General features: G+C 46.9%; 1 protein-coding gene across 5 annotated transcripts in view; it reads right to left on the bottom strand.

Annotated features, from left to right (window-relative positions):
* Positions 1-17179, bottom strand: part of SEC14L1 (SEC14 like lipid binding 1) — a 48501-nt gene extending 31322 nt beyond the window's left edge. Inside the window, exons 1-3 of one of the 5 annotated variants that reach the window (XM_074343763.1) lie at positions 16982-17178; positions 15660-15761; positions 14584-14676 (exon numbers count right to left, since the gene is read on the bottom strand). In XM_074343763.1, the coding sequence (XP_074199864.1) occupies positions 14584-14646 (63 nt within the window). In that variant the 5' untranslated portion in view covers positions 14647-14676; positions 15660-15761; positions 16982-17178. Of the gene's footprint in view, positions 1-14583; positions 14677-14972; positions 15560-15659; positions 15762-16981 lie in introns of those variants that run through there. The other 4 variants (XM_074343764.1, XM_074343762.1, XM_074343765.1 and 1 more) reach the window with 4 other exon arrangements.
* Positions 17180-17755: the final 576 nt, after the last annotated feature.

The following is a 17755-nucleotide window of genomic DNA, read 5'->3' as shown; positions in this document are numbered from 1 at the left end:
TGCCCCCGCCCCCCTCACCTCCCAGTTACTAGGTATTCCACTCAGCCACCCAGCAGTGTCCTTCCCCTCCACTCCCCCAGTGCTGCCACGTCACACTAGGACACAAACCACGGAGCCACAGGACAGAGCCCACGGAGAGCCTGGTCTCAGTGTCCACAGGCCTTGACCTCCGGTGCCACCCACAAGCCAGACCTCCTGCTACAGAAACAAAAGATGCTGAGCGACCAAAGATGGGGCCCTAGGGGAGAGCTTACTGCCAGCAGGGAACCGGTGCGGACACAGACGGGCCAGAGGGAGAAGGGGGCGGGGAGAAGAAATGCAAACTGGCCCTGTCCAGAACCAGGAAAGCCAAGGGTCTGACTGCCACCCCCCGACCGGAGGGCCAGACCCAGGTTTGTGTGGAGGTGAGCCGGCTGCAGGCAGTCTGGGTGAGCTTGTGGCCGGCTCGGAACTCAGGTCCCCAGGAAAGTCTGCACCGCTGTCAGTGGGCAAGTCAGTCAGGCAGGTCAGAGTCAGTCACTCGGCAAGCAATTTAAACCTCAGTTTCCTCATTTGCAAAGTGAAATAAGAGAAGAGCCTGTCCATACAGGTACACATTTCCAGTTACAAGATAAATAAGTCCTGGGGATGTAATATACAGAATGATGACTAGAGTTAACTATATTGTATTGTATATTTGAAAGTTACTAAGAGAGGTCTTAAAAGTTATCACCACAAGAAAAAAATAAGTAACTATGTGAAGTGATGGATGTCAATAAACTTATTGTGGTCATCATTTTACAGTATGTACATAAATCATTATATTGTAGGCTTTCAACAAATACAACGTTGTATATCAATTACATCTCAGTAAAGCTGGGCGGGGGGGAGAAATGCCTTCCCCACAAAATAAGTGTGAGCAGTACATGAGCTGCTGGCCCAGAGCACCCCACACATGCTTCCCTTATTCCTGGACCTCTCAGATGTCCTCTAAGTGTTTTGTAAATGGTGGTTCAGCAGCGGGATTCCCGTCTGCCCACAGGGGTCCGGCCACCAGGCCTCCTCACTGGTTTGGTACCCACTGCACGCTCAAGGCCTCACACAGCCGAATGCCCTTCCCAGCCCTCCGGGAGATAAGATAACAAGAGCTCTGAAGGCAGAACCTGTTCTGGAACCTTCCCCATCCCCCTACAGCATCCAGCCCTACTCTGCCTTCTTGGTACATGACTACCATTCTCAAACTAAACTGCTTTAAAAGTTTTAAGGTTTAGGTTAAAAACATGATACAGTTGAATCTGAGGACCATTCACAACCTAAAATTCCCTTCATGAAAAAGAAACATGACCATGAGAATCACAAACATAAAGACATCTCTTCCCACCGTTCCACCATACGATGACAAAAGAGAGTCAAAATGTCTACGTCATGTCAGTTTCCACAGCGCTCCGTGAGACCCAGAAGTGAAGACACTGCTATCCCTGTTCTCCACTCTCAGCCTCACCAGTCAACACTCAGTTAAAACAACTGTCAAAGAACCATCATTCCAGATTCACTGTCCATTATTTAAAACAGTCCAGCCAACGAGCCACTCCAGTGAAGCACAGATAGAATGACACAAGAATGTTTAACCCCCTCCCCAACCTCTGGTTGAGTGTCAAACAAAATCCAATTTAAGGACCTGGCTAATCTGGATTCATGGAAGTATAATAAAATCTCTAACTCAGAGAAGTGACTTGAGTAACGTACAAACCCCTTTTAAAAGAGAAAAGTTCCCTTGGACTTTTAGTGTCGACCAGTTATTTTTATTGGAATGTTACCTAAATATGTACAAACAAACTAGGTAAAAACTAATACAATTGTAAAACTCAAACTACGAACATACATTTAACGGGAAGGATGACGATTCCTCTTCCAACATGAATATGGAACCGCTCAGCAGGGCACAGCTGCTTTCAGACTTGGCATGCCCACACCGCCCACTGAGAGATGGCGAGAGATGACTCACCACTCCCACCACTTTCCTCTATTTAAATCTCTGTTGGTATAGCCCCCTGTCTGCAAAGCAACTTAGCTTATACTTGGTTCAAACACATCATTTACATATTAATTCCACCTCTATTCTTTTTGTACTTGCTTTCAACCATTAAAATAGTATTGTTTGGTGGAGGAGGGTATAGCTCAGTGGTAGAGCACGTGCTAAGCACGCGCCAGGTCCTGGGTTCAACCCCCAGCACCTCCATTAAAAAAACTAAGTTAAATTAAAAATAAATAAATAAACCTAATTACTCCCCAAAAAAGTAAAATTTTTAAGAAAGAATACTTTTTATAAAAAAATTTGTAACAAATTTAAAAAAAAATAGTATTGTTTGGTGCCCCCAAAATAAACATAAAAGCAAAACACATACTGTCCGATAGCACTTAGTTATGAATATGCTAGGCATCCAGATGATCTCAACGTTTAAGTATTTTTTTCAACCTCCAAAATAAAAGCGCAATATTAACCAATTCCTGTTAGAGAATTAAAGGTTCTAGTCAGAAAAAACAGAGGTAAAGAGGTAGACACATCTTTAAGCAGATCTTTATACTTAAGGTATCTTGTCTCTGTCAAGAAATCTTGAAGGTCAAATGACTCCCAGGCCTCAGTTATTGAAGCCTCAGGCAGACAAGAACATCTGGAGTGCTATGAAAGGTTTCTCTTCTCTCAGTTTTCTGTATTTAAAACAGTCAGGTGACTGATGCAGGACCTGACGGAATCCAAAATGGGTCATGATTTTCTAAAACTATCCCTAATCCATGAAATGAGAGCAAACTGAGTATAGGTGACAATAAAAATAGCAGTTTTGCATATTCTTCTTCAAATCAAGCTGGATTTGGCAGAGCACCGTTTTACTTTCCGGAGCATAAAAAATAAATCCGTGGACTTCAGAAGAGCATTTGGTGTTCCAGGGAATTGCAGCTGTCAGCTTTTAAAGATGCCATGTGTTTGCCCACATAAAAGAATGTAATGAGCTATGGAAATATTATCTGGTTTCAGGAACCAGAATAAAAACTCCGTCATCAGGAGGCCAACAGCAGGAGCTGGTTTAATCCACCAGGAAAATATCTATCAAGTACTGCTTATTAGACGCCATTATGCGAGCTGCACCTCATAGACCTTGAAGCACCTGACTCTCTACTTTCCCGGCCATTCCCACTCCCTCGGGGCAGGAGCCCGCGACTTCACTGCTGGGCCCCCCGCCTGGCTCACCATCCTGCACCTGCTTTCAGATGCTGCTCTTTCTTTATTAGGAAACTAACAGACTGGCAATCATGAGACGTAAATTAAAGATATATTTTGAGAAGATGGAATAAAATACTGTGGTTGAAATCCTCAACAAACTTGTCTTTTAGATCTGGAATCTATCAGATATAAAAGACAAAAAAACAAACCTAGACAGAATGCACTTATTTTTGGTTGACATTATAATTAAAAACTAAAAGTGTAGAGTAAACACAAATAGCCAAAAAGTGGGAGCAACTCAAGTGTCCACTGATGAATGGATAAACAAACTGTAGTGTGTGTGCGTGTATGTGTACAGGATTGCTCAACTGTAAAAAGGAAGAAAACTTTTGACACGTTACAACATGAATGAACTGTGGAGACATTATGCTACGTGAAATGAGCCAGTCACAAATGGACAAATACTGTGTAATTTCTGTTACATGAAGTACCCAGAATAGTCAAATTTACAGAGATGTAAAGTAGAAAAGGGGTGGTGTTCACCAGGGGCTGTGGGGGGCGGGGGAGAGGTAGTGTTTAATGGGGACAGAGTTTCTGTTTGGGAAGATGAAAATGTCCTACAGATGGGTGGTGGTGACAGCCACCCAACAATGTGAATCTACTTAATACCACTGAATTGTACACTTAAAAACAATTAAAATAGTAAATTTTATGTTATGTTTATTTTACCACATTAAAAGAGTACAAATCTACTCCAACTGAAAATTGGCAAATAAAGCCATACAAATAATTTAGTTAAGACAAGTTCAAGGAAGCACATGCTTGTTGGTATAAATCTGGTATCACTAAACAGGCTCAAGAACAGCAGTCTAGAGAAGACATAAAGCAAGTACTCTCCTTTCCATACTTGTTAAATCCTTGAAAAGGAGGCATCACGTGATGAGCTGCTACACAACCTGTTAAAGAATCCATTCTTCTTGAAAATTTTACATTAAAAATAAGTTGTAACTGAAACCAACTTCTTTTCTTTCTATTCCATTTGCTACAAATTCAAATTAAGGCACTCTAAACCCGTGGTTCTCAAACCTGAGCAGGTGCCAGAACCACCTCTGTGGAAACAGACTGCTGGGCCCACCCTCAGAAATTCTGATTCAGTGGAGAATCAGAATTCAGAATTGTTAGAATCTGCATTCTAAACCAACTGTGTGTTAAGAAAAGTAAAATGAAGATAACTGGTGTTTGAGGAAGAGCTTTCTAAATATTAAGAGCATAAATCCTGCAATACAACCAGTGATCTCTTAAATCAATTTACTTCTTAAAATATGTACCTTGCAGCTATTAGCTCTGGACTTGGTTTTTAAAACATACACAGGCATTAAACCAGGAAAAAGAAGAGAAACGTGCACACTTGATGATTAGGACTACCTAATGGTACAGAGTAACTTGTTCACTAGGAAAAAGAGTCATGCAATAACCAGCCTCTCGGGTTTAAACCTGTAGAGATCTCAAAAAAGAAAATTATAACACCATCTTATCAGAACCAAGAATTTTTAAATGAATTTTATGTTCTGTAGGAGAACCAAAGTAATGAAATTGTTTAATATATTTGGCATTCCTCACTATGGGTAAAAAGCCACCCAAACACAAAGTGATATATAACCAGGCGTGATTTTCAGTCCACTACAGTATTTACAAGCATCAGTTTGCTGAGTACAAACTCTACTTAACCCACAAAAAACGATCTGCATCAGCTTCCTTCAGAGACGATTTAAGTACACACAGTAAATCCAACCAAAAACATGTTCCGGTGTGGCGTTCTATCCGAATCCCCCTACCGGAAAAGCAGAAGTAATGCAGAAAGTCAGAGCATGCATCCCAAGGCTCACTGACTCTTCAGGCAGATCGATGTCTGAGGGCCGCCTCTGCGCGCAGGGTGAAAAGCAAGACGGCGTGACTCCCACGCTGGAGACGCTCACGTGGAAGGGAAATGAACAAGCCCAGCAACCATGGCAAGGCGGTGACCCACAAGGTGACAACAGGACAGCAGAGCACAGAGAGGGAACCCCTAGGAGAACTGAATCTGACCAGTGAGGGCTGGCCAGGTGAGAAAGAGGGAGAAAGGAACTGCAGGCAGGCTGCAGAAGGCTCTGGAACACAACGGACACCTGGGGAGTGGTAAGTAATCCCACGCAATTCGACTGGGGCACCTGCCGAGGTTCCTGCACATGGAGGCTCGGGAGAAGGTCTCAGGGAGCAGAAGGTGAGGGGCTCCAGAAGAAACTGAACTTCATCTCGAAGGTAGGTGCAGCACTTGAGAATTTTAAACTAGTAAGTGACATGGTCAGATGTGCAATTTGGAGGCTCAGGAGCAGCAGCCCGGAGAGAGAACGAGTGGGTGAGATGGGCTTGGGATTCAGAGCCCAGAGGCTGCTGCGAGGTCCTGGATGTGCAGGGCTGAGCTGTGAGCTGAGGACGAGCCAACTCGGTCAGAGAGGCAGATTCAGGCCCAGCTCAGAAGACATCCCTGACAGGCGAGGGTCCGGCATGGCTGAGCCTGGGGGTGGGGCAAGAGCTGCCAGGGACCCTCAGCTTCAGGTCTGAGGGCCAGGCACGTGGTGGCACCCATCAGAAACAGCGGCTCAGAGGAAAAGGTAGAATTTGCCAGGGGTGGTTCACTGTTTGTTCTGCCTGTGCTTTCTGTTGGGGTGTATTCCTCATTCAGGCAGGAGGAAGGAGTGGATTCTGTTTCAGATGTGCTAAGTCTGCCTTGAAATGATCAGATGGCGATGTCCCAGCATGGAGCTGGCTAGAAGTCTGGAAGCTCAGAGTGTAGGCTGACGATAAGCTTTGAGAGCTTTGGTTTATAAAGTGATAGTTGAAGCCATGGGTTTAAGTGAGGCTGCCCAGGCAGAGATGTCAGGTAAGAGAGAGCTGGATATTTCTAAAACAGCATTAACTAGCAATTAAAATACCTGTGATGTCCAGAAAACAAAATATACAACTGGGGGGGGGGTGTCCCAAAATAGCGAGGAAGAGTCCATCTGTTCCCAAGAAGGCAAGGAGGCTGAGTGAGAAAAGCAAGGGTGACCAGAGGGGAGGACCAGAGGCTTGAAAGGAAGAGAGCTACTGGCGGACACTGAGGAACTGGACGCTCACCAGTAACTCGGACAGTGCAGGGGAGACCTATGAAATACAGAAGGTGGATTTCTGAATGGAAAAAGGCTTCAGTGCAATCACGATATATATACAGCAATTATCCTATATAGAGTGATAATTACATAAACCTACATACATACATACATACACAGACTTTTCCACAAAAAACAAAAAACAAAAAGCAAAACCAAGGCTAGTACTCCTAACACCAGATTGTACCTTTTAAGAGAATTATAATGCAATATACGCTTTCTGTTGTAATACGTAAAATTATTCCACTCGAAATATATACAACTGTCTGTTTCACTCTGTACAGATTAAAAATCAAAGGAAAAGGATCAGTTACCACACCTGACAACCAAAATCCTCTCTTCAGGGAATTTCTCTGTGGGAGCGTCCCCAACCAGACTATCCGGGGTCTGATAAAAGCAGCAGGGACAAAGGACTGACCAGCATGGCTGGACACCTCCCCAACCTCACCAGCCCGGGCTACTCCCCCGGGGCACTCACGGCAGACACTACACAGAAACCCTCTTAATCAGCCCTGCCAATAAGGCAACTCCTTTTAAATGCTCTCTGTATGAAGTATTAGGACCAGTGAAGCAGGCTGAAAAGTAATCATAAATGAAAAAACCCAGTTTAATTTGGGAAAAAATGTTCTGCATCCAATTTGCAACTCAAAATTACAAAGGATAATCACTGGGACAAAGAGGGGTGAGCCGGTTTTAACCATTCGCTTCAGTCCCTACTGGCAAATGTTTAAACAGAGCTGCCGCAAAGTAGCTGAACTGACTGATTTGAGGTCCACGCCTCCTCCCTGGGCCTGCTTGCTGTAATGAACAATTAAATCAGCAAAAGGTTGAAGTAACTGAACAGGACAAATGACCCAGTTTCTCTAACAAAGCAACGGCAGGGAAGAAGACAAAGAGAAAGGAGGATGTCAGGGAACAGAGGACACTGAAGACACATCATAACCGAATGCAAGGGTTTTTTCTGAAACAGGATCCAAACAACTTATTAAAAGACATTGTTTGAGACAGTAGAGAAAGTCCGAACATGGACTCAGATTTAGCTGATACCAAGGAGTTACTAGTACTCTTGTTAAGTGTGGCAATGACACAGTGGCTACCTTATAAAAAGAAAAGGGTCCTTGTGGTTCAAGGTGCATGCTGAAGTGTTTACAGACGAATTAACAAGATACCTGAAATTTGCTTTATATACACCAAGGGGAATGTGGGGGGAGCAGATGAAACAAACTGGCAAAACGCTGGCACTACTGGACCTGGGCCATGAGCTCCTGGCCATTTATTGAACCTGTCTCTCTACTTCGGTATGCTTGAAAATTCCCATCATACAAGGGGGTTTGGGCAGGTTTTTTTGTTATGGGTTTTTTTTTTTTTAACAAAAATGGGTAAATCAAAGAGGCAAGGAGCTGAATCAGATCCTGCTTTGTTTCTCCTTGAAATATTCCCTATTGAGCCATGACTGTCTTCACTCCAGCACACTAAAAGTAAGTCCAAATGCATAATGCGTTGTGAGAGTGGGTTTAAGAGAAGGGAAAGTGCCTGGTTCTGTACTAAGCAGTGTGTAAAGGATGGATACTATAATTGTCCACTTTCAAAACCAAGTAATTTGACTACATCCCAGCTTTTATTAAATACGACAGGACTCACACTACAGCATTCAGAAACTTTATAAACGAAAAGAGTGCATTTTCCCCCACTAAAAGCTGACCAGGACCCTTCACAGACGATTAGAGAAACTGGAGCATTTCCCTCCATCCCAGACTGAGTAAAACCGGCTTTAAAGTCAGCGACCCAAAACCATGCAGACGCTTATCCCTTTGACTAAAAATAACTTCTACTGCACATTTTACTTCTAACTCAATTAATGAAGAAGCTGTATTTCAATAGCACACCTAACCATCAGAAACCTGGAAACTACAAAAAGGCCCAGGGAGAATATCTGGGGTGAGAGGAGGAGGATGTGCTTTGAAAAAAAAGATGACAGATAGAACAGTAGTATTTCATAAGTAAAATAAAGCTAAAAACCAACGTGCATGAGACTGAGGTCAGAGGAAGAAAACAAAATCAGAGGAAAGGGGGCAGGGCTCCGAGGTCTTTGAGCCAGGAGGGAAGGGTGAGTGAGTAGACCTGCCTCTTCAGGGCAGGAGGACAGAGCCAGCCCACCCGCGGTGGGGCCGACAGAGGGACAATCTGGAGGCACTGCGTGGGGGGTGGGGGGCGGCCTGTGTTCCAAGACACCTCCTCGGGAGTGCTCTACCGCCCGGATTTCTGTGTTCCAGAAAGAGCAACTTGACTGAACCAGTTGTGAGGCTCTCGCAGACTGCACTGCAGTGTACAAGTCTACCCAGGGTCCCCACGTGTCTCCCCACGTGCCTCCCCAGCTGTCCTGGTATATACAATTTGAATGGATGAAACAAAGCTTAAATATAAACACAAATGTCTATTCAATCTAAAAAAGATCCACACATCACAGCAGTCATTTGCTGACATCAAACTGATCCACTTCACCTTGTGCTTGGAGGGGGACAGGGGCCAGCTGCCAGAAGGGAGGGGAGGACATGCACATGAGGGGGCCCGGCCTCCCCCACCTCCACGTCTGTGGCCTGTGTAATTCTCCACGACAGTCTCTCACCGAAACTGGCCTGTCCCTAGGTCACAGAGGGGGCTGTGGTGGGGCCGGGATCCGGACCTAGTGTCACAGCAAACCCCTTTCTCTCCCTTTCATCCTAGTCTTAGGGGGGAGACAGGAGATACCTGAGAGGAAAGAGAAAAGGAACGAAAAGCCCAGGAGGATGAAACAAACAGAAGACAGACCCGAGCAGATGCTGCCACGGGGGCTGTTCCATCAGGACCCGCACGCGGGCAAAAAGGGCATCTTGGTTATTTTGACCTATAAAAGTACATCGCTTAAACTACTCTCACAAAGTCTGTCACCTGAGTTTCACATAATTTATGAAGACGGTAAAAAAAAAAAAAAAAAAAAAAAAGCCAACTTCATCACAACAGGGCTTTGCTCCGAAGGGAGGCGTTGGTTAACTGAAGGATTGTAGCATGCGACTTCTTCCCCACGGAGAAAACACAAATCCCTGTCTGAAAACAGATCAGAGTTACATTTCTGATCTGAGTTTCAACCATCAAACCCACTTCTCAAGTCCTTACACTCAAAGCTCAAGTGAACAAATAAACAGACACCCGCTGATCAAACATACCCGAGTGCCTACTGCGTGCTGGGTACCAACGCTGGCGGGAACAAGAGAAACAGCAAAGCCTCTGCCCCTGAGGACTACACAAAACAGAGAGCAACACTCAGAAACCGCTGAGAATAAAAGAAACTCTAATTACAAGCGAAAGTGCCCATCCCTGACTACAGTGTTAAGGAGGAGTCAGAGGAACGGGGAGAAGCATGAAGGGCACCCCTACAGGGAAGTGGGGTGGGTCAAGAGGTTAACATCAGACACTGGGGGATGGTAAACACCTAAGGTGAGGAAGGAAGTATCAAAAGAAAGGGGGGGTGGGCAGGAAAAGACACTGTGAGGACAAACAGCGACAGCACAGAACAGGCCTAAAAGTTCATGCTGGGAAGTCTGCATAATAAAGAATTAAGCTTCAACAGAGAGGGCAGAGCATGAAGCCTTGAAAAAGAAGCAAAGCGATTTAGATCGGATGTGACTGATAACAGATCACCGAAACAGAGGGTTAGGGCAGATAGTAAGAGATCACTTAACCAAAGGACTGACACGTGAAACAGTGTCCGGGCAGGAGAGCACAGGATGGCCCAAAGGGATGAACGTGTCAGTAAGGAAACAACTCCGGTCACCCCCCACCTAGGACGAGGGCTTGGGCTGGAACGAAGGCGGTGCTCGGGAGACAAAGGGACAGAATGTGACTCAAAGGCACAATCTAAAAGATGCGTCTGCTGGCGACACAGATGGTAAAGGGGTTCTGGGAGCACGATGGCCCAACCCAGAGAGCAGGGAACCTGCGAGAGTGGGTGGGTGGAGAGAGGGGACAAGGACGGGACCAAATCCATGAGGACAATAGGAAGCCCAAGCAGAACGGGGACCGGACGAGGTGCCACCTCGGGGGTTACAGAAGGCAGTGCACCATTCCTATCACATGTGCCAACCAGTCGAAGTGGCAGCTGTCCTCAGGCGAAAAAGGACCAGAGACAAGTCCTCGCCTCCCGGCAACTGTCCCCATAGAGATCTCTCTGCTCCCGAAGACAGATTCATGACTTCTTCTCTTGGACGGTTCTCCGTCCCCGCCCCGACCCCCTCTGCCGAGCCGCCCTCCTGCACCGCACTTTCGTTCCAGTGTCTCTCTCTCCGTCACTCTTCCTCTGTATCATTTATTAAGGGGCCACTAACATCAGGAGGGAGAAGGCTGTTCTTGAAAATGCTTAAGTTTTAAAATTTGTGTGTTTACCTTAGAAATCTCAAAATGAAACACTCTGACCCAAGCATCTCAGAAGTACACCTCCCAACCTAAGTTTCTTCTCTGTGGTCCCATCACCAGCCCCCAGGTGTGAGACCACAGATCCTTGAAGGCAGATCGACTGGAATGTCCTTCACTGATTAAATTCTCCTCCCACAAGTCAGGCAGAGTACCCCAGGAAGTGTTTCTGGCTGAGCCTGAAAAAGTTACAGACCTCTTCAAGGACAAGAACCTTCAAAAGACATTCCAGGATACAAATTATGACGGGGGTGGGGGGGAGAATACAATGAAAGAACACAGAACTCTCCATACCCACTGACTGTGGAGGCTTCACCTTCTCTGAGTCTCAGATTCCTCACCCTCTAAAGGGACAGACGCTCCAACAACTGTTTCTGGACTAATATCTAACAAAAGAATGCCCCTAAAATGCTACAAATGCCTGTTGAAAAACCTCCACTTCAATTTTGCTTGTTTACCATTTTTAATCCAAATTAGTTCATGAGAACATTAACCTGATTTTTTTTCTCTGCCAAACAGCAGCTCCATTCCTAGGACTGTGGACCATGCGTGTACACCAAAAGTCATCAGTGAGAATGTCTACTGCAGCACTGTTTGTAGTAGCAAAGAACTGGAAATAATCCAATTGTCCATCAAGAGCAGAACGGATGAATAAACTGTGATATAAGCACACGCGACTTAATTCTACCAGTATACTGACCCCAAAACAAGTAAGTTTTCATTAAATCAATCAAACTTCAATTAACATACTGGGTACCCACCATGTACCTGTGGACACAGGTATCTTCTACCTCAACAGCGTTCTGGCAATTCTAAATCACAGCGAAACTCTTGGTGAAAACGAACAAAGGCATAAAGTGGACAGAGCAGCATTTCTTCCAATGGTCAGTCTCCTATGGGACCCTGTAAACTGGGACTTGGATCTGCCTATTAATACCAGGGACCATCTGAGGGACACACCTGTGTCACTGTCACATGCTGAGATTACTGAAGCACAAGCACTTTGAGGTTCTCACAAATATTTCTGTTGAAGCTACAGTTCTGTTCTTGCATTAACTGGGGATCTCTTTCCTCTGCCTGAATGAATCAAAAAGGACATTTTCAGAGTAACTCTTTTCTACTACTGTTTGTCCTCAATGAGAGAAAAGAAAGCAAGGTAAATACTGAGGATGTATGTTGTACAATTACAGCCAGAAAACTGGCAAACGACACCACGTGAAAATCACTACAGACTTAACAGTCTAGTTTCTATCTAATTCTGGAAGCAAAAATGTCACATATTTCATTTTCAGATTAAAAATATTTTCTAACAACTCAAAAAAAATTACTGCTGCCTCAAAAGGAAAGCAAGTTAAAAATCGGTTAATTTTAAAGATTGTGGGGGATGGTTCAGAATTTCAATTTCAAATCCTTCTGTAAATCCATGCATCAAAGTGGCAAGGCAAACTGTACCTTTTTGAAAATAGTAAAGTAAGGAAAATAAGGAAGTTGAACATTAGACAGTCAAAATACCTCTTTATTAAATCCAGTGTCTGCACCAGAGACCAAACTTTGCCTCCAGTGATGGGGTTGTACCAGATTTTAAAGTCGTCCTTAACATTCTGGAAAACACAATGTACCCTACCCGTGCCTGCCCCTCCACCCCCACCGCCCCACAAGGCAGCTCTCAGCCTCACTCGGCCCCCACACCCCCACACCTCTGCCCTCTCGCCACCAGCCCCTGCCAACCGAAAGGGTCAGGTGACAAACAGGGCAAATAATCCACAGGCCGCCCAGGAACCAACATCCTGGGCCCGGGGGCAGGACCAGATCAAGTCTCTCTAGAATCTGAACTAGGAAACATGACAAGAATCAGTCACTTAGAAACTGAAATAACGAAACTAGAAATGTCACAAAGCTGAACTGGGGCCAGAGGGGCTGTGACCAGCGGAAAAGGCCGGTGAGCCAAAGCCACAGAGGAGGGAAAGGTAGGAGTGAGCAAAGCAGCCAGCTGGTGGGGGGAGACAGGCTTGGGCAGATGGAGGAGGCAGAGTCCCCAGGGGAAGTTCCAGGGACAACTGCTGCCGGGAACCACCCTCCAACACCACGTTCTTGGCGCTCAGCCTGAGCCAGCTAGCATTCCTGGATTTCGGGGCCACCCTGTGGCCCCGCATGTGTTCCCACCAACAGTACCCATCTCAGGCTCGCTGGAGCGGGTCACTGCCCCTCACACCCGAAGCCCGAGCCAGCACACAGAACGCACAAACAGGAAACAAGCCTTTCTGATATGCTATTAACATAAAATACGGAACAGTCCTAGTATTTAAGGAAAATACGGAACTAAAAAACACCTCCCCCCCACCAAAAAAAAAAAAAAGCCCAAACCTCACAGCTGCCAGAGAAGGGGCACAAGGGAACTTTCAGACGTAATGGACAGAAAGGTTCTGCTTCTTGACAGAGATGTATGTCACTCTTTGGTCAAAACTGATCAAACTGTGAACCTAACATGTGCCCACTTCGCTGTGGGTAAATTACACCTCAATTTAAAGAAACAGACACCCTAAATCTAAACTGTTCCCTTGAGAGGACTTGAGTTTTGTTTTGTTTTCCGAAACTAAATTGGTCTGGATAAATCTCACAAACAATGCTAAGCAGGGAGAAGTCCAATGCAAAAATCCCTGAGGTTCTATCTACATATACACAGGAGAGACACAAACTCGCCTCCGTGTCAGAGGCAGAGAGGCGGCCACCTGACCGGGACTGAGTGGTCTTCTTACTGGGCTGGAGTGTCTGCTTCCGCATCCCAGGTCAGCCTGACCCTTTCACTGGGGTGCATCTCACAACAGAGACATCCTCCTGTGCGCACACTGAATTCTACCTTCACAGTAACACGAGACAGAAGGGAAGGGAAAGAAAATCCTACAGAAATCTGAAAGGGACTGGCAGAAGGTGTGTTTGGGGATTTTTTTGGCCTCTGGTGAAATGCTTCACTTCACGTAAATAACAAAATTAAAACTTGAGTTGGATATATAAAAATAGATTAAAAAAACAAATTTCTTCTGTATAGCACAGGGTACTATATTCAATATCTTGTAATAACCTTTAATGAAAAAGAATATATAAACATATACACACACACACACACACACACACACACACACACATTTGTATATGGATGACTGGGACACTGTGCTGTATACCAGAAACTGACACATTGTAACTGATGATACTTCAATTTAAAAAAAAACAAACTTGAGTTGGGCCACTCGTGGAATTCTAATATGACTCATGAATTTGCTATTAGGACCCTGAAACTCAGTCAGCAGAGTCCTTAGAATCACATAAATTAAACTCCATCCCAGTGCCCAGTTCCACATAGTGAATTCACCCATAAACTAAATGAGCAGCAAAGGGAAAAACCACTCTCCACATCCCTTTTTTATTTGAACAAACAAACCCAAAAAAAGAGCAAAATCCAGAGGAAGAAGTACGTAGTCAGAATCCCACTTCTTTGTTTTCAAAAGGAGAATTAACGCAAACTCATGCATTACCCTGAAGTGCATTTCTTAAAAACACACCTGCAGAGTATGATTTTCAGAGACTTATAGCTTAAAAACAATTCACAAACTCTACAAAGTTATAAGCATGAAAACAGAAGAAGTAAAAGTGGAGCAAGGGAGACAAGCAATATGGCAAACACGAGTTTACAGATCACCAAATTCAAATACCTAAAACAACAAGAAGCCTCAGGGTAAACTGAAAAGTACTCACAGCCATAATTAACTCAAAGGGGTGTTTATACACCCTCACTGGTGACTGGTATTTCTGCACCATGATTGCAATAAAACAGCAGTCCTCTCACACCTGCAAGACACAAATATGTGATAAATAACCATGATGTGGAAAAATTAAGTCTGCATCCACACAACATACTACAGTCTAATGGACCCCAACAGGGCACAACCCCATGCACACAAATACCAAGAGCTGATGCCTAATTATACAAGGGTGGGGGGCAGGGGGTCGCCAAGACGGGGGGTAGGGGGAGATGAAGAACAGCCCAAGCGGAGTGAGGGAAACAGCACCGGCCTGAGGGCGGGAGGACTCTGCTCCCCCATCCACCCTGCTGCCTCTCCAGGGGCTGCTCTGGGTTAGCTGACCTGGGTCCTTTTGAGCAGTGAAATGTCAGGATCTGATTGCTCTGACAGCCCATACAATTAGTTCTTGAATCATTTTCACTTTCAACAACTTCCACTGGAAGCCAAATAAAAACGATGGCACTGGGGCAGAGGACAGAGTATAGCTCAGTGGTAGTGTGCATGCTTAGCATGCAGGAGGTCCTGGGTTCAATCTCCAGTACCGCTATTAAAAATAAATAAATAAACCTAATTATGTTCCCCCCCCAAAAACAAACAAACAAACAAAAACGGTGGCATTTAAGCCCAGGACACACAAAAATAAAAGTGGGAGAAAAAAATACTATTCTATCTCAAATTCCGGAATACTCCTCAAAAGCTAGCTTCAAAGGAAACTTGTCAATCTCTGTTTTCTAACTGCGCAGACTACGACTCTGGGGACTTCGAGTGGCAGAGACACCAAGCACTCTGGCTCAAGGCTCCACTGAAATGTCCAGCCTCAAACAGCAGCAGCATCAGGGAGCAATCAGCTAAGTGCTGGACCTACTTCATGTGTCAAGGAATCCTCCTGCCCTGAGAGATACAACGCGTTCACGCTCTGGTCCCAGCCTCCCTGGATCTTTCTGAAAGCACATTTTTACTTGGAGTCCTCTATGGGAGTTGACTTCCCTATTTAAAAGGAAGGAATAAAAATAAATCCAAAGAGCCTACCTGTCTTGCCGAGGATAACCATTAAGAATGTTATTTTATGCTGAATATGGTAAGAGGATATTCAAAAGTAACAAAATGGAATATCCTCAAGGAGCCCAAAGTCTAGGTGTAAAAAGAGAAAAAATTACGAAGATATATTTTATTTTGTAAGACTCCTCCCTACAGTACCACAATTAAACAGGTCCAGAATTTTCCCTGGTATGTTTAGCATACCTCGCGGAAGGAACAGGTTCGGGGTGGAAAACAGCCATTATCTGGCAGTCTGAAATCTGCTAAAGAATAATTCTGGGTGACCTCAAGGAAGTCATCTCACTTCTCCCCGACTCAATTCCACCTCTGTAAAGTGAGGTCTGGGGTGAGATAATCTTGAAAGACTTCCAGCTCTGAAATCATGAGACCCAGCCAAACTCCTGAATCCACCACAATCAACTGGAGGCCGTCATTAATCTTGATTTGGGGACTGGCAGGTCCTGGTGCGCCGGGACCGCGTTCTATTTAGTTCTGCAAACTTGATCATGCTGGTGCACAGCAGGAATTCAATAACCTTTCAAAATTTTAATTAGGAGAATTAATTTTTAGGGTATCTCCCACAGAAGGAGAGAGCGATTACCGGGTATGAAAAGGAGTTGGGGGAGAATGTTAAAAAAGAGGAATGCTCGGTTAAGACTCGCTAACACCCATTCAAGATTCCACTGCTTGGCAGAACCCAAGGCGACTACTACGCTCAAGAACCTGCTAATTCACGAGCTTCTGAACTCCTGCCAGTCCCCAGCTTCGGATGCTCTGGTCCAAAGAAACGTCCTACGTGGGACTCCAGAGTTACAACGGCCAAGTGGCATCGTGGACCAGGGCAGCCTCTATTGCACGACAATCGGTGCTCAAAAATTAGCCAATGGCCAGACCCCATTGAGTCCACCCCGGGCAGGCTGGAGGGGCGGCCGGGCCCTCTGCTCGGCCTGGGGGTCCGGCACGGCAGCTCCGGCGGGTCCCCAGCCCCGGCCGACCCGCGGAGGCGAGCCAGGGACCGGCTGGGACCCCAAACTCTGCTTCCCGCAGGAAGGGTCCTGGCTGGGAAGACTGGCGGGTGGGGGCGGGGAGGGGGCGACCAGTCCCGTAGGAGCGGCCAGCGAGGCGGCGGGCTCTGAGTGCGACGGGAGCAGGGTCGGCTCCGGACCCGGGCCGGGGAGCCAGGGAGAACCGGGGAAGCTGGGGGGGCCGGGGAAGGGCGGGCAAGGCGAGGAAGCGGCCGCGAGAGCCCCGCGCCGCCGGGAGGGGCCGGGCCGGGGGCACGCTCGGAGCCCGCCGCAGAGACGCGCGCCTACCTCTTGTCAGAAGGGCCGGGCCGGGGGCGCGGGGCGGCGGGGGGCGCTCATGCTGGCAGCTCCGCGGTACCGTTGCCGTTCCACTGCCGGCGGCCGCAGCTCGGCGGCCGGTTCCGGGGAGTGGGCCGGGGGGCAGGAGCAGGAGGGGCCCGGCGAGGCTCCAGTGGTTGTTACGGGTGACGGGGAGGGCGGGGCCGGGCGGCCGGAAGGGGCGCGCGTGCGCGAACGCGGCCGAGGGGGCGGAGGCGGGCGCGACGACGGTTGCTATGGAGGGGGGAGGGGTGACGACCGGGCTGCGCAGGCGCCAACTACAAGCCGGCGGGCGTGGGAGGAGCTCGGAGCACGCGTCAGCCCTGACGCACGGCAGGCCTGGCCCAAGGCGCCTGGTCCCGCCCAGTTTTGCGTTACGGGACGGAGCTAAGGTGAGAGGTGGGGCTTGCGAGGAGCCGCGCGGAGGAGAGCGAAACGCGAAAGGGGCCGACTGCGTGGGTGAAGGAGTTCCGCTGACTTGGAACAGGGAAGTCTGCGAGGCATCAAAATAGCCGGGCCCTTCCGGCTTTCCTGAGGCCCTGAGCCCGGCTGTCCGCCTGCTCTGAGGCCCTGCCCCTGGTCTGGTCGGCGCAGGAGGCGCCCCGTGCTTCCTCATTTCTTGTTGACTGCTACAGTGCCCTGACCACATTCTCACGAGTAATGCAGACGAGGCAAACGCCCGGGCTGGGGAGGGGCTGGGTGGAGGCCAAGAGCATCTTGTCAACACTTCCAGGCTGTGCCAAT

This window comes from Camelus bactrianus, chromosome 16 (genome assembly GCF_048773025.1).
Source record: "Camelus bactrianus isolate YW-2024 breed Bactrian camel chromosome 16, ASM4877302v1, whole genome shotgun sequence".
In the NCBI taxonomy this organism is placed as follows: domain Eukaryota; kingdom Metazoa; phylum Chordata; class Mammalia; order Artiodactyla; family Camelidae; genus Camelus; species Camelus bactrianus.
This window is presented reverse-complemented; position numbering and strand designations above follow the sequence as displayed.